This window comes from Corvus hawaiiensis, chromosome 9 (assembly GCF_020740725.1).
Source record: "Corvus hawaiiensis isolate bCorHaw1 chromosome 9, bCorHaw1.pri.cur, whole genome shotgun sequence".
NCBI classification, from domain to species: Eukaryota; Metazoa; Chordata; class Aves; order Passeriformes; family Corvidae; genus Corvus; species Corvus hawaiiensis.
The window spans coordinates 27,008,705-27,025,845 of NC_063221.1; the positions used below are offsets into that span (position 1 = coordinate 27,008,705).

Sequence of the window (17,141 nt, forward strand, 5' to 3'; positions counted from 1 at the left end):
AATTTATTAGTCCCATTGCTTGTTTGATCACTATACAAGAAAAACTTAAGGAGGTTATTTCTTAAGTAAGTAAAATTACGTAACAAAAAACCTAAATTACTGAAGTAACTAAATTCCATCTGTTAATTGAAAAGGAGAGACAGAATTTACATTTTACTTTACTATATTGCCAGCAAAGTTTTACCTAAAAATCTTCTCCACTCTCCTTCTGTTCAGAAAGAGAACTAAAATTTCATATATATCATCACAGCAACAAAATACAGCCTTAAAACACATAATCACAACCCCTTTGTTATCCTCACATGAATAAAGCAGGTTTTTGGGGGTTTGGTTTGGGTTTTTTTTAAATGAATGAATGTGCATACAGCTATGTGGAAAGCCATACCATAATTACAACTGCCTATAGACCTACACATTTCATACAATCTTCCACAAAAAAAAAATAGATTAAAAGGAAACATGTTTTACCAGAGATTAAGGCATTTGGAAGTAAGTAAAACCAATTAATTAAATACTGTTTTTAAGAATTAACAAGTCGTCTGTGCTACCACACAGCTGCATAAAATACACAGCATGCATCTGAGCTTACTCAAAGACACAGAAATGCCACTTTGAAAGCTGCAAAAAGCTGGAAATACAGAGAATGAGAAATACAACAATTTTTGCAAGCAGGGATCCCTAATTTAACAAAAATACATACAAGACTTCCAAAGGGAATTTCTACAGTCCTTTATAAAAGACAAGTTCACATACAATTGTGTCCTGCTAGGAGAGATTAATGCTGCAGTTGGACACACAAAAAAACCTGCAACTCCTGAATTTCCTGGAGAACAGGCACCATTCCTGTGGGACACCTGCAGCAGTGGGATGCCCATCCACCAACACTCCTTGTGATTATCTAACTCTGTGTTCCTTCTTCCTTCCCTCTGCTGGCAGCAGGGTTGTGAATGCTGGACAGGCTCCTCACTGCAGTAACAGTGAGCATAAACCTGCTGAGCTGACAAGACCATGTTCCACAGGACACGACCATCCACAAGAGAACACCCTTCTAAAACAAAACTCTTAATGCTCCTTAAAAAGAAAAAAAAAAGGATACAAAACCTCTGCTTCCAGCAGGCATATGTGACTGTTCATTTGACCACAGGGAGAATGTTATTAATACACAGACAAGCCCGTGTTCCTAACAGTGAAAATCCCTCAGATCTAATCCTAATGAGAGGAACATACCCTGAACTTCCCACTGGTCCCACAGTGAGTGCTGTCAAAAATGTGCCATATTCAGTATGCAATTCTAAAGCAAAGAAAACAGCAGGTCAACGGTACAAGATAAAAGGGTCAGTGTGATGAACACCATCACCATAACGTGCAGTCCTGGTTCCCAACCACTAAAACACAGCCTGCTTGCAATGCAACAAGAGAGATGCTGAACACGACACAAGCATGTACTGAACACTGCCCCACATTTAAGGAAAAGAAAGGGCCATGCACTAAACTCAAATTAATCACCTAGTTTCTGGACTAGTTCAAATAAATCAAAATAACAGAGAAATACCATGTCAAAGCTGTAGCAGGGCAAACCAGAGAGAAAAGACAGACAAAAGGCAATGTTAGTGTATCAATTTTACCCGCTTGCACTGAAATTTGCTACACATTATAACAGGATTGTTACTGGTTAGAGCACAGTAAGAGATAAAAATATCAGACTGCTGATAACTGTCAAGAGCCCATTTTTTGCCATTCCCACCTAAATGGGCACCTCCAAGAGAAACTGAAAAAGAAAAATTGCCAAGTCCTACCTAATTTTTCTCAGTTCAATTTTTTTTGTCTGTTCAGTTGCTTTTTTCCAAAACACGTTATGTAGATGTAAATATACATATACAAAATTAGTACTTATAGTCAAAAAAAATCCTGTCTGACAAATAGCTACTATTTTCCAAGAGGTTTACAAGCAACATGCAAAAAAACCCCATCTACTGTGTAGGTTATTAAAATTAAAAACTATAGTTGAGAACTGAAGCTTTATAAAAACAGATGGTCAAAATACACAGTTTCTCCATTCAAGATACAGAATTGCTTCTTGTCAGGTGATTCTTGGAATCTGAGTATGACACGAACTGCAACTCATCCCACCTCCAGGTGCACTTTACTGCTGGTTTTACTGAAGTTATACTGTGCTTTGATCCTCTACCAGAATATAGAACAACCAGGCCAAGTATAGCAGGAAGGCACAAAAGTCATTTTGAAAATAAAAAACAGGGGTGTGTATATATATATATATATATATATATATATATACACACACACATACATATACACACAATCATTATACACACATTTACAAGTAAATAGAATATTGGATAATAAACACCCCTATCCCCCTGTTATTTTGATGAAATTTATTTTCTTCTTAAAGCAACACTAAAAAGTACCTATATTACAATGTCTCTTGGAAAAGACATGAAATAAAAACAATTTAAAACCAGGGAACAGGAGTAACAACAGAAATGGCCATCTTGGAAAAAGCAGAAAATCAAGTGTGGTGAATCCTGCTCTTCATTCAAAAAACCTGTTCTGATTAATAGTACAGAATATAAAGCCATGCTGCATATGATGGACTTGAATTTTTCATTAAATCTGTGAAAGGTAGAGCAGACCAAGTTTCTTGCACAGATGCAAGCACTGAATCTCAAGAGAGCAAAGAGGTCTCACCTGTGTAATAACCTCACATATACAAAGGTCCACACTGCATAAGATCAAGTCACTAACGAGTCATTTTCCTTTTAATATGTACCATCATCAGAAACATTTCAACAGACAGAGTTGGGATTTTTCACAGTTTTATTGTTTTTACACAAAGTTTAAGACATATTTTATGTGTCATTCTCACCTTCACATGCCAAAAAGAAGGTCAGAGTCTAAATGGCCAAGCTATGAAACCATCAGACTTTACAACGGACAGAAATTCCTAACTTCTGCTTCCTCAGATGGTAAAAATTACTGTAAATTAATAGAGCTGAAAGAAATGACACTCAGGAAATAACGTATCAGCAACCCTGGGAGGCTTAAGAGAGCGGGATCCATTTATGTCAGAATGCCTGAAGAGATCATTGTATTATCTATGTTGATCTTCTATAGCTCACAGAACATCTGAAACATTTCATCGCCCAGCCTATAATAAGCCCTGTAATTAGGCTACAGTGTTCTAACACAGAAAAACCCGAAGCTGCTCTATATGCAGCAGACCACCACAAAGGCCAAGTCATATGCAGCAGAGGGGAGCTAATTATTGGCAAAATTAGACTTCATGATGCTACCAAGCAATTTTTACACTGTTACTGCATATGAATTCTTCTGCAGCACTCTTGTGACCGATTTTATTTCGAGCACCTGAACAAAGCCAAGCAACCAAACATTTAGGAGAGACAGCTTCCCATACTGCTTCAAGCAGCTACTGAAAAACATATACAACTGCTTTGAACATTACAAAACACATACAACTCTGAGACATTTAAATCCAGTTTATTTATTACCAAACTGAAGATAAATTAGAAGCAGTTAATATTGTCTTAGAGTATCCCGTATCATGGATCAGAGATGAAGACTTCTAACTGGGGGTAAGTAATCTTTTAAAGTTCAAAAATAGGAAGCTGATGTTTCAGTTCTAAACTGAAAAAAAGGAATTCTGTTTAACTCTTAACAAAAGTGGCTATTAGAAAAACTAAACCAAGAAAGGAGACCCTTATACTTAACCCAAGTTCGGCTTTGTTTAAAGGTAAAACTGAATGTCCAAAAGATAGAACATTGTAACACTCAAGTTATAGGAAAGACATTGGTGACACTTTAACCCTTAATACTAAAATCTAGCAAGACCGGGGGGAAAAAACGCAGGGACAAAGTAAGCAGAAGGAATATTTCCTCAGTGCAAACAAAGTAATCCTTAGAAAAGCTTACACAAACACACAGCACTTGTAGCACAATGTAAGAAACTTGTTTTGTGAACTTAATAACCTCTGCTGTCTCTGTGCATTCTGATCTACTTCTCTGTCAGCCCATGTCAGTACCTACTTCCCTGTTTCTGTTTGGGATCCTTCTGCTTTCTAGCTCACCAGGGCTCCTTCTTTTGGTTGTTTTGGCTGAAGTCCCAGAGAAATAACAACGCCCTTGAGCTGAGTGTCAGAGAGCTCAAGAAGCAACAGGTGCCCAAGGGAATCTTCCACCTGGGTCTTTAGCACAGCCTCTGATAATGCACGATGCTTTTTCCCAAACAGGAACGTGGAATTGAGATACAGACAGCCTGACTGAAAAGCAAGAGTAAACAATTGCTTTGAGACAACAACTTCCTTAACTTATGTGTTTGGTTTTTCCCCCTTTTGCTACAGGAGTATCCTGAACTTTGGTTGATGACATCCTAATGGGATTTGCTTAGCTTTCTACTTATTAGCCTGGGTGCCTCACAGAAGATTTCCTCATCACATACTGACTTCTGATTCCACTTCCAACGTCACAGAAGTAAAGGAATCAACATTTAAAAGCCTCTGAATCAGATGCACAAAACAAAGTGAAATTAGAGAAAACAGAAATTGTGTTCTTCCCATTTACTTAACACTGGGACCCAAAGGATGGCAGAGGAACCCTTACCAAAATCAGCATTTCACTACTGTCGTCATGAACTGTGAACCAAGTTCTTCAAGTTTGGTTTTCCTTAGAAATCAAAAAAAAGTTCTGCTCTGACTTGAATGACATATTTAGTGCCAAACTAAAGGATTTCTTTAATTTTTCATCTCAGCTAAAAAAACTCCAAGACCTTTTGGTTGAATTAAAACAAACCCTCCCCAGTTTCTACGCACTGAATCTGTATACTTGACTACTGAATCAAAGGTATAAAAAAACCCCACCACAAACACAAAAAAACCCCACCACACATGGATCATACACTTTTAATTCCAAAATAAAAAATGCTACATTTCTCATAAGTCATGAGCCTTTCTTCAAGTACTTTCGAAATGCGAAAAACCCTTGCCTAACAGAGATATTTGATTCTCTCTCAATCCAGGAACTCCTTTTCTTCAATCTTCTCTTCCTTCATTCTTCTGCTTCTACCTCCTTGTTAGATTAGCAGGATTTGGCTTCCACTCACACTCCTTTTTTTACAAGAAGGCTGCTTTTAATAAAAAGGAGACAAGTGTCCTACTAATGACAGACCCTTAGGGCATCTTCTTCACTTACCTCTCCTCAATATTATTTTTTTTCTTCTACAACTTACTTTTTTCTTTTTCATAGACATTCCTCTCATTCATCTTCTGCCTAGTTTCAAAAACTATGTACCTTCCTCAAGTACCTCTTGCATCCTTAATTTTTTACCATTTTTTACTTTCCCCATGCCTTTTTTAAGCTTGCACATTTAGGTCATTACTTCTTTTCTCTCTATATTCTACTTCTAGATCATCTAGTAATCACTAATAAAATTAAGTATTTAAAGGTGTTCTCACAGCCATTCTCACAGCTTTAGATACTTCACTCTTCTTTCTGCTCCTTCTGGAGTCCCAGAAGAGACTTACTTGTTCTGACCATTTTTCATGGCAGTTCTATCATTCAACCCAACCTGTTGAGCTTTTACTGTAATGCACACAATTTACAGATCTCCCAAAACCACATCCAACGGATCGAATGGATTGTATTGGGAACTTCATAACCTGAACAGAATGCATAAGGCTATTCCTTGCCTTCCAATAAACACTTGAATTTTCAAAAGAGCTCATGCCACGTCACTACAAACTACTATGACAAAAGATGCTTTAACTCCTCCACTCTGTCAACACACATCTGGTTTTTTCTGTTTGAAGCCTCTGATGACAGGCACTCCCTTTTTGCTCACTGGCGTCTCACTCTTGCTTATACCTGTGACATGTTGCAAAATAAAGACTCTGTGTTCATTTTAACACGTAGTTTCAAGTGCTGGGACTATGTACTGTTTTTTCACAATAGGTTACAGTTGAAACTATGTCCACAGCCAATTTTGGAAATCTAATTTTTTTTATAACTTTCTGATATTTTGGACTGGTCCAAAGGTCATTCATTTGGAAAAGAGAAAAAAAAAAAGGAGGAAATCAAGTGTTTTACAATTTAAAGGAAGATCACTTGCTTTTTAATTAAGTTTGTTGTATTTTACACTTCTAAACCTTAAGAAATTGGATTAATAGTTTCTTTATTTACTAATCCTATGAAAAGTCTTAAAACACCTACAACTATTTTGTTTAGTTTCTTCCTATTTGCATGCACATTGAACCTTGTTACAAAATAGATGAGGTTTTTTCAGGATGAGTGTTGGTTGGTTTTTTTGTTTGTAGTTAATGGTGTCTGAGTAGCACCAAATCTAAATAAAGCTATGGCTTTAATCATCTGACTCCATTTTGCATAACCACTAACAATAGGAGAGCAACAATCTTCACTTTAAACAAAAAGCACATGGAAATTTGAAAAAGTTGGTTTACCTTCCATTTCTTCCTCAGGAACCTAAATCCTCAAAAACCCATCTGTGTATACACAGGTTTTCTCCTAAAAACACTGCCCTTCATAATACTTCTTACAAAATTATGCCAAAAGGAAACTAAACACAGCATGAGACATGGATTTAGAGGACAAGAAAAATGAAAAAAGCCTGAAGACAATCAGAGCAGAGCAGGGTTTGTACAACTCAGGCTCACGTTTACTTGGAGATGAGGTTTTAACAGACCAGAAACAGTCTGCACAGAACAAACTGTTTGTCCCAGCCACGAGACACCCCCAAATTTGAAATAAAGCTACCAGCTGTCTCAGCAAGATGCCATGTCACTGTTATGTGGGGTTGATCTATGAAGTCATTTTCTTAGAATACTTACCACTAAATCCCAGTTATTTTGTTCAAGCAACGTTATAGCTTCATCAATATTTTCAATACCAGTACATGCCTAAAAATAAAAAGAAGCAATAAACAGAATTAAAAGCATTGATCAAAATCAGGTTATTAATACTTATAATTCAATTAATTTCAGTAGGATGACAGGAAAGGTATAGGTTTTTCCTTTCTGTTACGAAAGGGCAATCCAGGAATCAGACTTCAAGTTTTAAACATCAAACATTTAATATAATGCCCTGTTCCACCAGAGGATTCTTGTGTAACCTTGAGCAAGCCACCTAGGGAAGCAAGACCAAGTAGTTATTTGTAAAATTAGGACAATAGTGCTGTCCCACAAAGGCGTTTTGAGAATTCTACCTTCAAAACTTGAAGCACTCATACTACTTTAAAAGGGAGCACAAAAAACCTTGAAGTTCTAGCCCTGTACTCTGGCTTTACCTAGTTCAAGAAATCTAACACAATAGCATTTTTAAGGTAATGTTAACCTCACAAAACCATATTTTAAATTGAGCTTAATTCCAAATGCAAGAGCACCTCTACTCAGCAAAATCCGCGATGCAGCAACCTGCTGCCTTTTTTTGATACCCAGACCTTTTCAACTATTCAACTTCAGCAGGCAGAGCACTGCTCTTCATTCTGCCACATATTTGCCACCATTCACATTGAAGCATATCAGATATATTTTACCAGAGGTAAAAAAAAGGAAACAGTTAAGTTTCTTTTTGGAATTTATCATCTTTCATCCTAACCAAAGCTATGCTCTGTATTCAAACACACAAGAGGAGTTCAGACTTTTACAAGATCTGAAACACGATCATGTTCCTTCTGCTCTACCACAGAGTTATATAAAACTGCACCAAAAAAATAAAAACCCAAACCTTTTAACAGTAATAATACAGAGCTAGATAGCAGCAGCAAACACATCAGTTTTCCTGATTCCCTTTATGTCGTAAGAGAAGAAGAAGGCTAAGCAGACTTTTTTTTCCTTCCAAGACATAAAAAGCCATCAGGTTTTTGCAATTTTCTGACTTTTCTCCCAATTTTCAACGAAGAAGACATAAAAAGAAGAAATCACAGAGAAATTCAAGGCAAATTCTCTCTTCCTAAATTCAACATTGAAAAATTCCACACTTACAAAGCACTACATGCAGTATGTCAACACAAAATGGACCAGCCTGAAGGACCTCAAGGATCACAAGATGAAATTACGGAGAATTTTGCCAGCAGAGGGGAGGCAGCAGTTTCTACTGCTACACAGTGCTCTCATGACCACATTGATCCTCTCTGCAACAAGACAAAATTTCTTCCACTTCAGAGCATGCTGTGTTAATGCTGAATTTCACCCACTTCACATTGGGAGTGCTAGAACAATAGCACTTTGCTCTTCAGAAGCATCATTTTGCCTTATTTTCCATTATTTCTGAAGTTAAAAATGAGACAGTGCTTCAACACAATCCCCAGCAAATGCTTATGCATTTATATACACTTATGCCAGGTAGATTTGAAGAGTACAGGGCTCAAGCTTGTCACTTCTGAAATCACAGGAGGGTTCATGCTACCATCAACCCGCCACTGCAACTGATGTAAACAGCTCTGCTGCAAAAATCTTACTTTGAGAAAAAGTGACAGTCTGAGATTCTGTTTACATTTGAGTGAAATACACTTAATCAGGTCATTACAGAAATAGTTACTATTTCTCATTTGTCAGCCCTGCAAAATCTGTATGACCTTTTTAAGAACTACATTCTGTTCCAACCTACAATAAGAACTTGACCAACGCTTGTTTTCACCCCTGGGCTGTGCAGATGAAGTTGAGAAGATGGTACCTACGATTCAGGATTTAAACTGGTTTTAGTTGCTCCCTCTTTTTATCATCCCTGAAGTTCTGCTGACTTGCCACTGACCACTCTTAGCCCACACTAACTGCAAATCAATTCAGCTCACTTTGGCATACTTTTATTTTGAGATAAACAACACAAAATTAGCTTACCCTTCTACCAGAGCACACAGTGAAAGGAGTTAACTCATCACAGTGAAGGCAGAGTAATTAAACAACTAATTCACCTGTGCGCCTGCATCCTTCCTGAATCATCTTTCTGGTGATTTACAATGTAAAACAGAAGCCTGCTTTTGGTCACTTATCAATGCAGAGTCACTGGGTAACAAGAATGGACAGATGTAAAAACCAGCTGAAAGTAAAAATCATCAGAATTCATAATAGCCAAGACAAGCAGTTTTGGTTAAAATCTTTGCACCATTTTTAAAATTCCTTTTAATAGTTGATTTTGAGGAGTTCTTAAACTAAGATTTCACTTTCCAGATGGACCATTTTTGCTAGTTGTCAATAAAACAGAAAACAAACATTTCAGAATTGCAAGAGGAAAGAATGAGTGCTACTTGTCAACGTAACCACAAAACAGACATTCCAGGATCTTCCTCAACACACTGTTAATGTCAGAGTTGCAGCAAACTAAGATTATCCAAAACCTTATTATATTTCACTATTTCAACATTCAGACACTACACACTACAACATACAAATCCCTGCATCAAGTCAGAAGCCATTAGTAAAACCAAAAACCCCCAGCAACTAAAAATTAAAGCTGCTTCCTTGTACCTGCATCATATCATGCAAGCTAAATTAAAGAAAATCATCTGGTTTGCATGTCTTTGATTTTCCCTAAGAAATTAAGCACACAAGACTGGCAGTCCCTCACTGCCAAGTGTGACGTGACGTCAAACGCTGTGTAGTGACAGATTAGTCCCAGAACAACCTGGCCTGCTCCTGTCTTTGTTTTCTTTAGGGAAACACACACAGGAAACCAGCAGGTTCTGTGAGCAACAGAATTAACAAAGTCTGGTTCCTCGTGGGTTTGTCTCTCATCCCTAATTGCAAGGGCTGATTTAAGCTTTTCCTTTGGCTGGAATATTTATAAGAGCTTCTTTTAATGGACTTCTTTCCATGTTACATGGCTGTATTTTAATTAAATTTGGAATCATTTCATTGGTACAAATCCATGGGACACCTGGCACCTTAGGGCTCTATGCCTTACTTATCTAGAAAGGCAGACTAGAATTCACAGGGTTTAATTATTTACAGTACCTAAAGATTTTTTCCTCATGTTTATTCCTTTTATTCTACCCAAGCAAGAAACAAACAAACAAAAATTTAATAGGAAAAAAGAAAAAAAGTTAAATCTGTGCAGAAACAGAAGTGAAAAAACCCTTCAAAATATAGCAGAGCACAGCAGATGAGCTCTAAAGATGCAAAAATACATCTTTGTTGCTGAGCAAGTAAACTGAGGGACTAAGGAGATATTTTATTATTCACAGATTTTATTCAGCTCTATTTTCAAGAGACCAGCTTAACAGAAGGCATTAAATATTTTAAAAGAAAATTCCTACATGAATACTACTAAATCTTGTTTCAATCAACAACCAGCACATCCTCTAAGTCATCAAAAGATGAAAGAAACAAGCCACCACAGAAAAGGTAAAACCTTGAAGGCTCACTGATTTGTAAACCTTTACACATCAGAAAGAAACCAAAGAATTTTTTTTTTGGAGGACAAAGGAGAAGAAAAGGTAGAACAAGTTCTTCCACCTCCTTTTCTCTGCATTTCCTATAAATCTAAGATATCATTTTCAGCCTTCACAGCAGCTCCAGAGTCTCTGCAGTCACTTCTGTGCTTTTCCAGACCACACAAGCGAAAAATGAAAGCAAAGATGAGAAAACTGTTGTTGTGTACTGAATACATAACCAGATTCTGAAGATAAAATTATTTAATGTTAAAACAACTTTCTTAGCATCCTGCTTTTCCAGGACAGGTTAAGTGTTTCCACCAGGCAGATTGAGATTTGCACATAGTAACATTTCAGAGCGCTTCTCCAAATTTTTTTTCCATGTAGCTTCATATCCCTTTAGTGATGGAGACCTTACCCTTGGAACGTTTCACTGGTAACCATCAGGGGTCCTATCCTTGCACAGTAACCTTAACCTTAATAAAAGAAGCAAAGTAGTTACTGAGGAAACGATTCAATAGGAAAGAAGTTGTGAGGGCAGACAGACTTCAAGGCATTTGAGACAAACCTAGGAGCTGCTTCCAGAAAGCTGTCATGCAGGATGACAGACTGGCTCTTCTAAATCCCTTGCAGGGTGGTCTGACCCCAGCAGCTGTAACAGCTGGATCTGGGTTTGAGACCCTCTGTGACACCCCACCTCAACAGCACAGGCTTCAGCTCACCTCCACACCCCAGGGGAGCAGCTGCCTTCCCCATCTGGCAGCAGCTGCTCCCCCGGCACCTGCTGCAGGGATCCAGGCAGCTGTTGCACGGCGGAGCTGGAAGGGCCAACTGCTGCTCCCAGCACAGAGAGCCAGGCTGTTCCTGCGGCACAGGCTGGGAGAGAGCACACAGCTGCTGGGACTCAAACACAGCCAGGCCACTGCTGCCCGACAGGCAGTGGGTGGCAGCTGCTGCACAGGAGCTGGGAGCAAATGGTATTTGGCAGCAAGGCAGGATGTCTCTCACCTGTGGCACCATTCCCCTTCTCGCCAAGGCAAAAAGTGGCAGGCAAAGTATCCAAACAGCCACATTTGGCCTAACAGCAGTAGCTGGATATGGAGGGCTTAGTCAAAACATTCCTTTTGAATAATTCCATATTTCCTTTGGCTACTAACAGTAGCTATATTTTCTCCCAAAAGGGACCATCTCTAAGCTAACCCAAACTAGGCCTAGAACATTTTGCACAACAGGTTCAGGCCCATTAAAACCAGGCAGACAGACAGCTGTGAATTACACTGGGTACCACTCCCTCCTGTAACAGATGAAAAAAAACCCAAAAGATCTGTAGCTCAGTCCATCATTTCAATGTTTATCCAAAGCTACAATGCCCAAAGAAACAACTACTTGAAGGCACCAAGAGATTCAACAGGATTACCTAGGAAGAAAAGCTTTCACCCTCTGGGATCTCCTACGCAAGCTCAGGAAGCCAGCATTAACCCACCTGCAAGTGCACAGACAGCACCTGAGGAAGTGCTTACTTTTGAAAGCACCAAATAAATTTTTATCACTAGATAGAGCAGGGCAACTAGAGTTAATTAGATTAATTAAATAGAGTTAATCTATTCCATAAAGTTACATGAGGTTTTCAAGAGAAATAAGAAATGCTGGCAAAGAACATACATTGTTAAAAATCAATTCACTATCCCTTGGGTAACTTACTCTTCTAAAGTTGAGAGAGACCAAGAGCACAGAAAACTCTTTGAGTCCAGGCCACAAACCTGCTCAGAAGGACAGCTGAATTACCCAGATCAGCAGCTTAAAAACAACAAACCACTCAGAGCTGTTCTTAGTAGCATTTGAGATACAGCAAATGATATTACTTATCTCCTTGCATATTTCCTCTGTAATAGAACCAAGATTTACCTTGCTGTTTTATTCACCTCTTCAATTACAACCAGACAGTTCACAGACACATTTCAACTCCCTAGCAGGTTTTGCATATCTCCAAAGACAGGGAGTCTACAGCTTCTCTGGGCAGTTTGTTCCAGTGCTTTACCACCTTCACTGAGAATTGTTTTTCCTTATATTTAATTATAATTTCCCAAGTTGTAACCTATATCCACCAGCTCTCACCTTCAGACTGCAACTCCAAGAGAAATTTGATTCTGTATTGTCTGTTATCACCCACTGTACGGCTGGAGACAGCAACTAGATCCTCCCGTAGCCTTCTCTCCCAGGCTACACAAAGCCAGCTCCCTTAACATCACCTTTCACACAAAAATGCTCCAGCCTCCTCCCTTCCTAGGTAACCCTTCACTGGACCTGCTCTGCTTTGTCAATAGAGTGACTGATACAGAACACAGCACTCCTGGTAGCAGTGATCTCACCAAAACAGTGTGAAAGAATGGCCTCCCTCAGGCTCCTGGAACACTAGTACAGCCCCCTATGTGGCTACTACTACTTCTAGAAAAATCCTTAATTCCTTCTCCAAGCATTCCTAACAAAAATCAGGTTTCTGGATGCGTTTTAAACAACCCAACCCTGAGTTTCCTCTTTCTAGAGCCAAACGTAGTACTTTGCTTCCTTTTCCCATCCATTGTGAGGAGAATGGCTCAGTAATCAAGGATAATTATCAAGCCTATAAAGGGTATACCAGATTGTATCTGCTAGAAGTCCACTCAAACCCAGAAAGATTTAGGACACTAATTCAGCCATGACATATTAATAAGTCAGAAAATTTTCTTTAAATTCATACATACACTGTTGCAATGGTGATTACTTCAAAGCTATTGAAACAAAGTGTAACACTTCTCCCCCCAAAACAGGTGAAGTCAAACCAATATGCCCAGCCAAACAAGTAAAGGCTTTAGTACCATAGTATCAAATTTATGATGCCTTTGCAACTCCCTGCTGGGCTATCATGACATGCAGCACATTCAGACACTCACAACTGAGATTTTTTGGTACCTCAGTTCTTCTCATCCCAGAATCCCACCTGTCTTAGGACCACCTCCACAGACTACATCAGCTACACCCCTCTGTGGCATCCCTGCTCATTCTAACCTTACAACAACCCTACTGGTGTACAGAGACTGTTCTTAATATGAGTCATCCATGGTTATTAAATTAACTTTTACTTCTGTTTCAGACAAACATTTAAAAAACAACATCCAGGCATATCGACCAAGACACAGACTGAAAGGTCACCCACTGCAAGCTTCTAACTGAAGAGATAAGAATGCTTCTCTGTTTTTACATAACTCAGAAGACCATCTGGTAAAAATTAAGCAGATTCACCAGCTGTTCGTTTAGCAAAAACAAGCCAATTTACTTACCAGCATCAGAAATCAAGAAAGGGTTTTAGGCAAATATGCCAGGATAAAGTTTGCCCAACGCATTTCAACTCCCACACCCAACTATTTACAAGTTTCATCATTCTACTATTTGAGCATCCCCTTAAGCAAAGCAAGGGGGGAGGAAGGGGGGAGAAGAAAAAATAATATTTCTGAAGGTCACAAAAGACATTTCAACCTATAGCTACCAAGCAGACAGGAGTGAACTTTGCCCACGCTCCGAGATGACTGCAAGCCTTCCAAACAAAGCAAGCTGGGGACAAAGTCTAAGCTGGTAGCATGAAGCTCTAACCACTTCTCAGCAGAACTAACTCACTCAGCACCACACTAACCACTTTCAAATGGATTCCAGCAGACTGCGAACTCTCTCAAGACTCTGGAGAAAATTCTGATTCCAGAATACCACGAAGACAGATCCCTAGGAAGCCCATGAGCTGAGCCAAGACATGAAGTCAAGCCTCCCAAGCCCCATGCTAACACTCCAGTGTTTAAGCCACACACACTACATACAAAGAGCAGTGGTCAAACTGAATTAAGAAACAAACCAGAAGTCAGTACCCATTAATAAGTACTCTACACTACCAAACCCATTTGTCTTTCCTGAGGACTGAAGACAGCCTTTACCCAACAACTACAAAAATGTTTTAGTTAGGATTACCCCAACATTTCTGTGTTTGTTTAATACTTTTATTAAGTATGTCAGTGAAGGCAAAACCCCAAGAGTTCCTGAATCATTTTGCCCTTACAGTATCACATAAGAAAAACTGATGGAAAAAAAAAAATAATTGTATGGATCAAATAAATGCTTACTGCACATTTGCATTCATCTCCTTTCTCCTCATTGTCTCAAAAGCAGCAGAACTTCAAAAACAACTCAAGAATAAATAAAAGCCACTTTCTAGATAAGCACACAAAGGAAGAGTACTAATCCATACAAGAAATATTTTAGTCAGCATTCCACACTCTTTTTAATTTTTTGTGAAGAACAAGACAGCAAGGAACAGACATACTCTTCAAAACCTGGAAAAGGCACTGGCATGGTTTAACTCCAGCCAGCAGCCAAGCCCCATGGAACTGCTCACTCACTGTCCCAGCAATGGGACCAGGGAAATAATCAGAAGGGTAAAAGCTGGAAAACTCATGGTTTGAGATAAAGACAGTTTAATAGGCAAAGAAAACGCCACCCATACAAGCAAAGCAAAACAAGGAAATAATTCCCTGCTTTCCATGGGCAGGCAGGTGTTCAGCCACCACCAGGACAATGGGGCCCCACCACATGTAAAGATTACTTGGGAAGACAAACACCATCACTCCAAAGATCCTCTCTTTCTCTTTCTTCCCCCCACTTCATATACCAAGCATGATGCCACATGGTCTGGAAAATCCCTTTGGTCAGTTTGGGCCCCATGTCCCAGCTGTGTCTTCTCCCATCTTCCTCTGCACCTCCAACCCCTTTCCCAGTGTGGCAGTACAAGAAGCAGAAAAGGCCTTGGCTCAGTGCAAACCCTGCCCAGCAGTAACAAAAACATCTCCTTATTATCAGCTCTGTGTTCAGCACAAATCCAAAGCATAGCCCCTTAACAGCCACTGGGAAGAAAATTAACCCTACCCCAGCCAAAACCAACAGGCATCCAGAGCAGGGAAACAGAAGCACATTCACACTCCAAGCACAGGTCATACCAATAACACAGGCCAACAAGGATGGGAAAAAAAAAAAAAAAAAACACCAAAAAAAAACCGCCCAGAGTTTTCTAAAGACATTAAAATTATATAGGATTTTAAAAGCATCAGGACAAGAAAGCCTGAAAGTTAGTCAATGGGACCAAAGGAGGAAAATAGCAGAGAAGTATTCAAAGGCAAAGGCATATTACAAAAGCTGCATGAATTCTGTGCACTTATACCCACTACTGAAGAACTTTGGGACCATTCCTGTAACACAGCTGATCTGTACAGAAAATACTCTCATCCTAAAATGTCAGCAGAGAGATATAGAACAAACCCCTACATTTGTGGGAGTCCCTAGAATTTTAAAGGAACTTAAATACAAGTTTTTCACAGCAGACTCCTCTTTAAGTCAGTCTTGATTAAAGGTGAAATCGACACCACATTCCCACAGTGCTGACATTAGTTTTTTGTGGTGCAAACCCCCAGAAGGGGTTAAGTTTTCTACAGTTCAAATTTGACTTCTGTACTAACAAGAAACAGCAGAAATTCCAGTAAAGGATATAAAATAGACTTAGTGTGTACATATATACAACACACTGAGGAAAAGTGAACACAGCTTTTATAGAGCAAACTCACATATCACAAAACTACTCAAATGTCTCTCAAGAACTCAGTCAGCTGAAGAACACAAGACTAACTCAAGCTGACACAGTTTATTTCCAAAGTTTTACAACAAATCCCATCATCAAGCTTTCAAAACGCTGACTTCCAGAAACTAGGATGAGGCAAATCCATTCACATTCTGTTTCTTTCAGCTCTTTCCTAAGGACCAGCCACTGCTGTAGAAGAGACATTAGGCCAGCTGAGTCTTCGACCTGAGCTGATATGGCACCTTTGGTATTTGCTCACACAAACAACCTGACCTTTAGAAAAAAAAAATAATAGAAGTGACTCAGTTTCAATGTTCTTGTCTTTACAAATTGTTTCCTGCGATAAAATATGAAACCTATATAAAATAACCCAAGGGCTAACGTACTCTATTCTAGTTTCAAAATGTCTCTTAAGAACTTCAGCTTTAATGAGTTATCTTTTGAAAGCATAACTACTGCTGTGGAACAAAGACGTGCTCAACCAGTCAGACACAGATGACTGTTTTGATAGACCAAACAACATGTCATGCATACATGAGGGCTTTGATTTCCTCTTTGAGCAGTTTCTTTTTACAATTGCACGTTAACTAGTCAACTCTAAAAAATGGGCTTAATTAGTAGGTATCAATCCAGCCAGTAAGCATGTCATTTCCTTTCATCCAAATAATGAGGGAAGAGTAAAATGTTAGGTACTTCCCCAGGCCTTTTATTCTAGTTCTTACAGTAGTTAAAGGAAAGGACTCATCTAATGGCTGCCCCACATATGCACAAATTTATTCACTGACTAGAAAAATATGAAATCCTAGCAACGATATGCCATGTAGTTCCTCTAAAAAGCTAATTTGTGCTTCTAGTATGGAAGTGTATGAAAACTAGGCTTGCTATGGTAACTGAACCATAAGAACTGCCCAACCAGAGAGGAAAACTCTACCCTTTCAGGCTTTCCAGCTCCAATACAATATTCTCAAGATGGGAGATTCTCAAGGCCCCTTAAGACATGTAGCAAATGGCTCAAACGCTCATCCTCTCCCACACCTCTTTCCACACAAAAATATGAGCTCAGTAAGTGTAAAG

General features: G+C 39.0%; 1 protein-coding gene across 1 annotated transcript in view; it reads right to left on the reverse strand.

Annotated features, from left to right (window-relative positions):
- Nucleotides 1–17,141, reverse strand: part of FAF1 (Fas associated factor 1) — a 151,209-nt gene that overhangs the window by 127,551 nt on the left and 6,517 nt on the right. Inside the window, exon 2 of the mRNA XM_048312320.1 lies at nucleotides 6,879–6,947. Coding sequence (XP_048168277.1) covers nucleotides 6,879–6,947 — 69 coding nt within the window. The remainder of the gene's footprint in view (nucleotides 1–6,878; nucleotides 6,948–17,141) is intronic.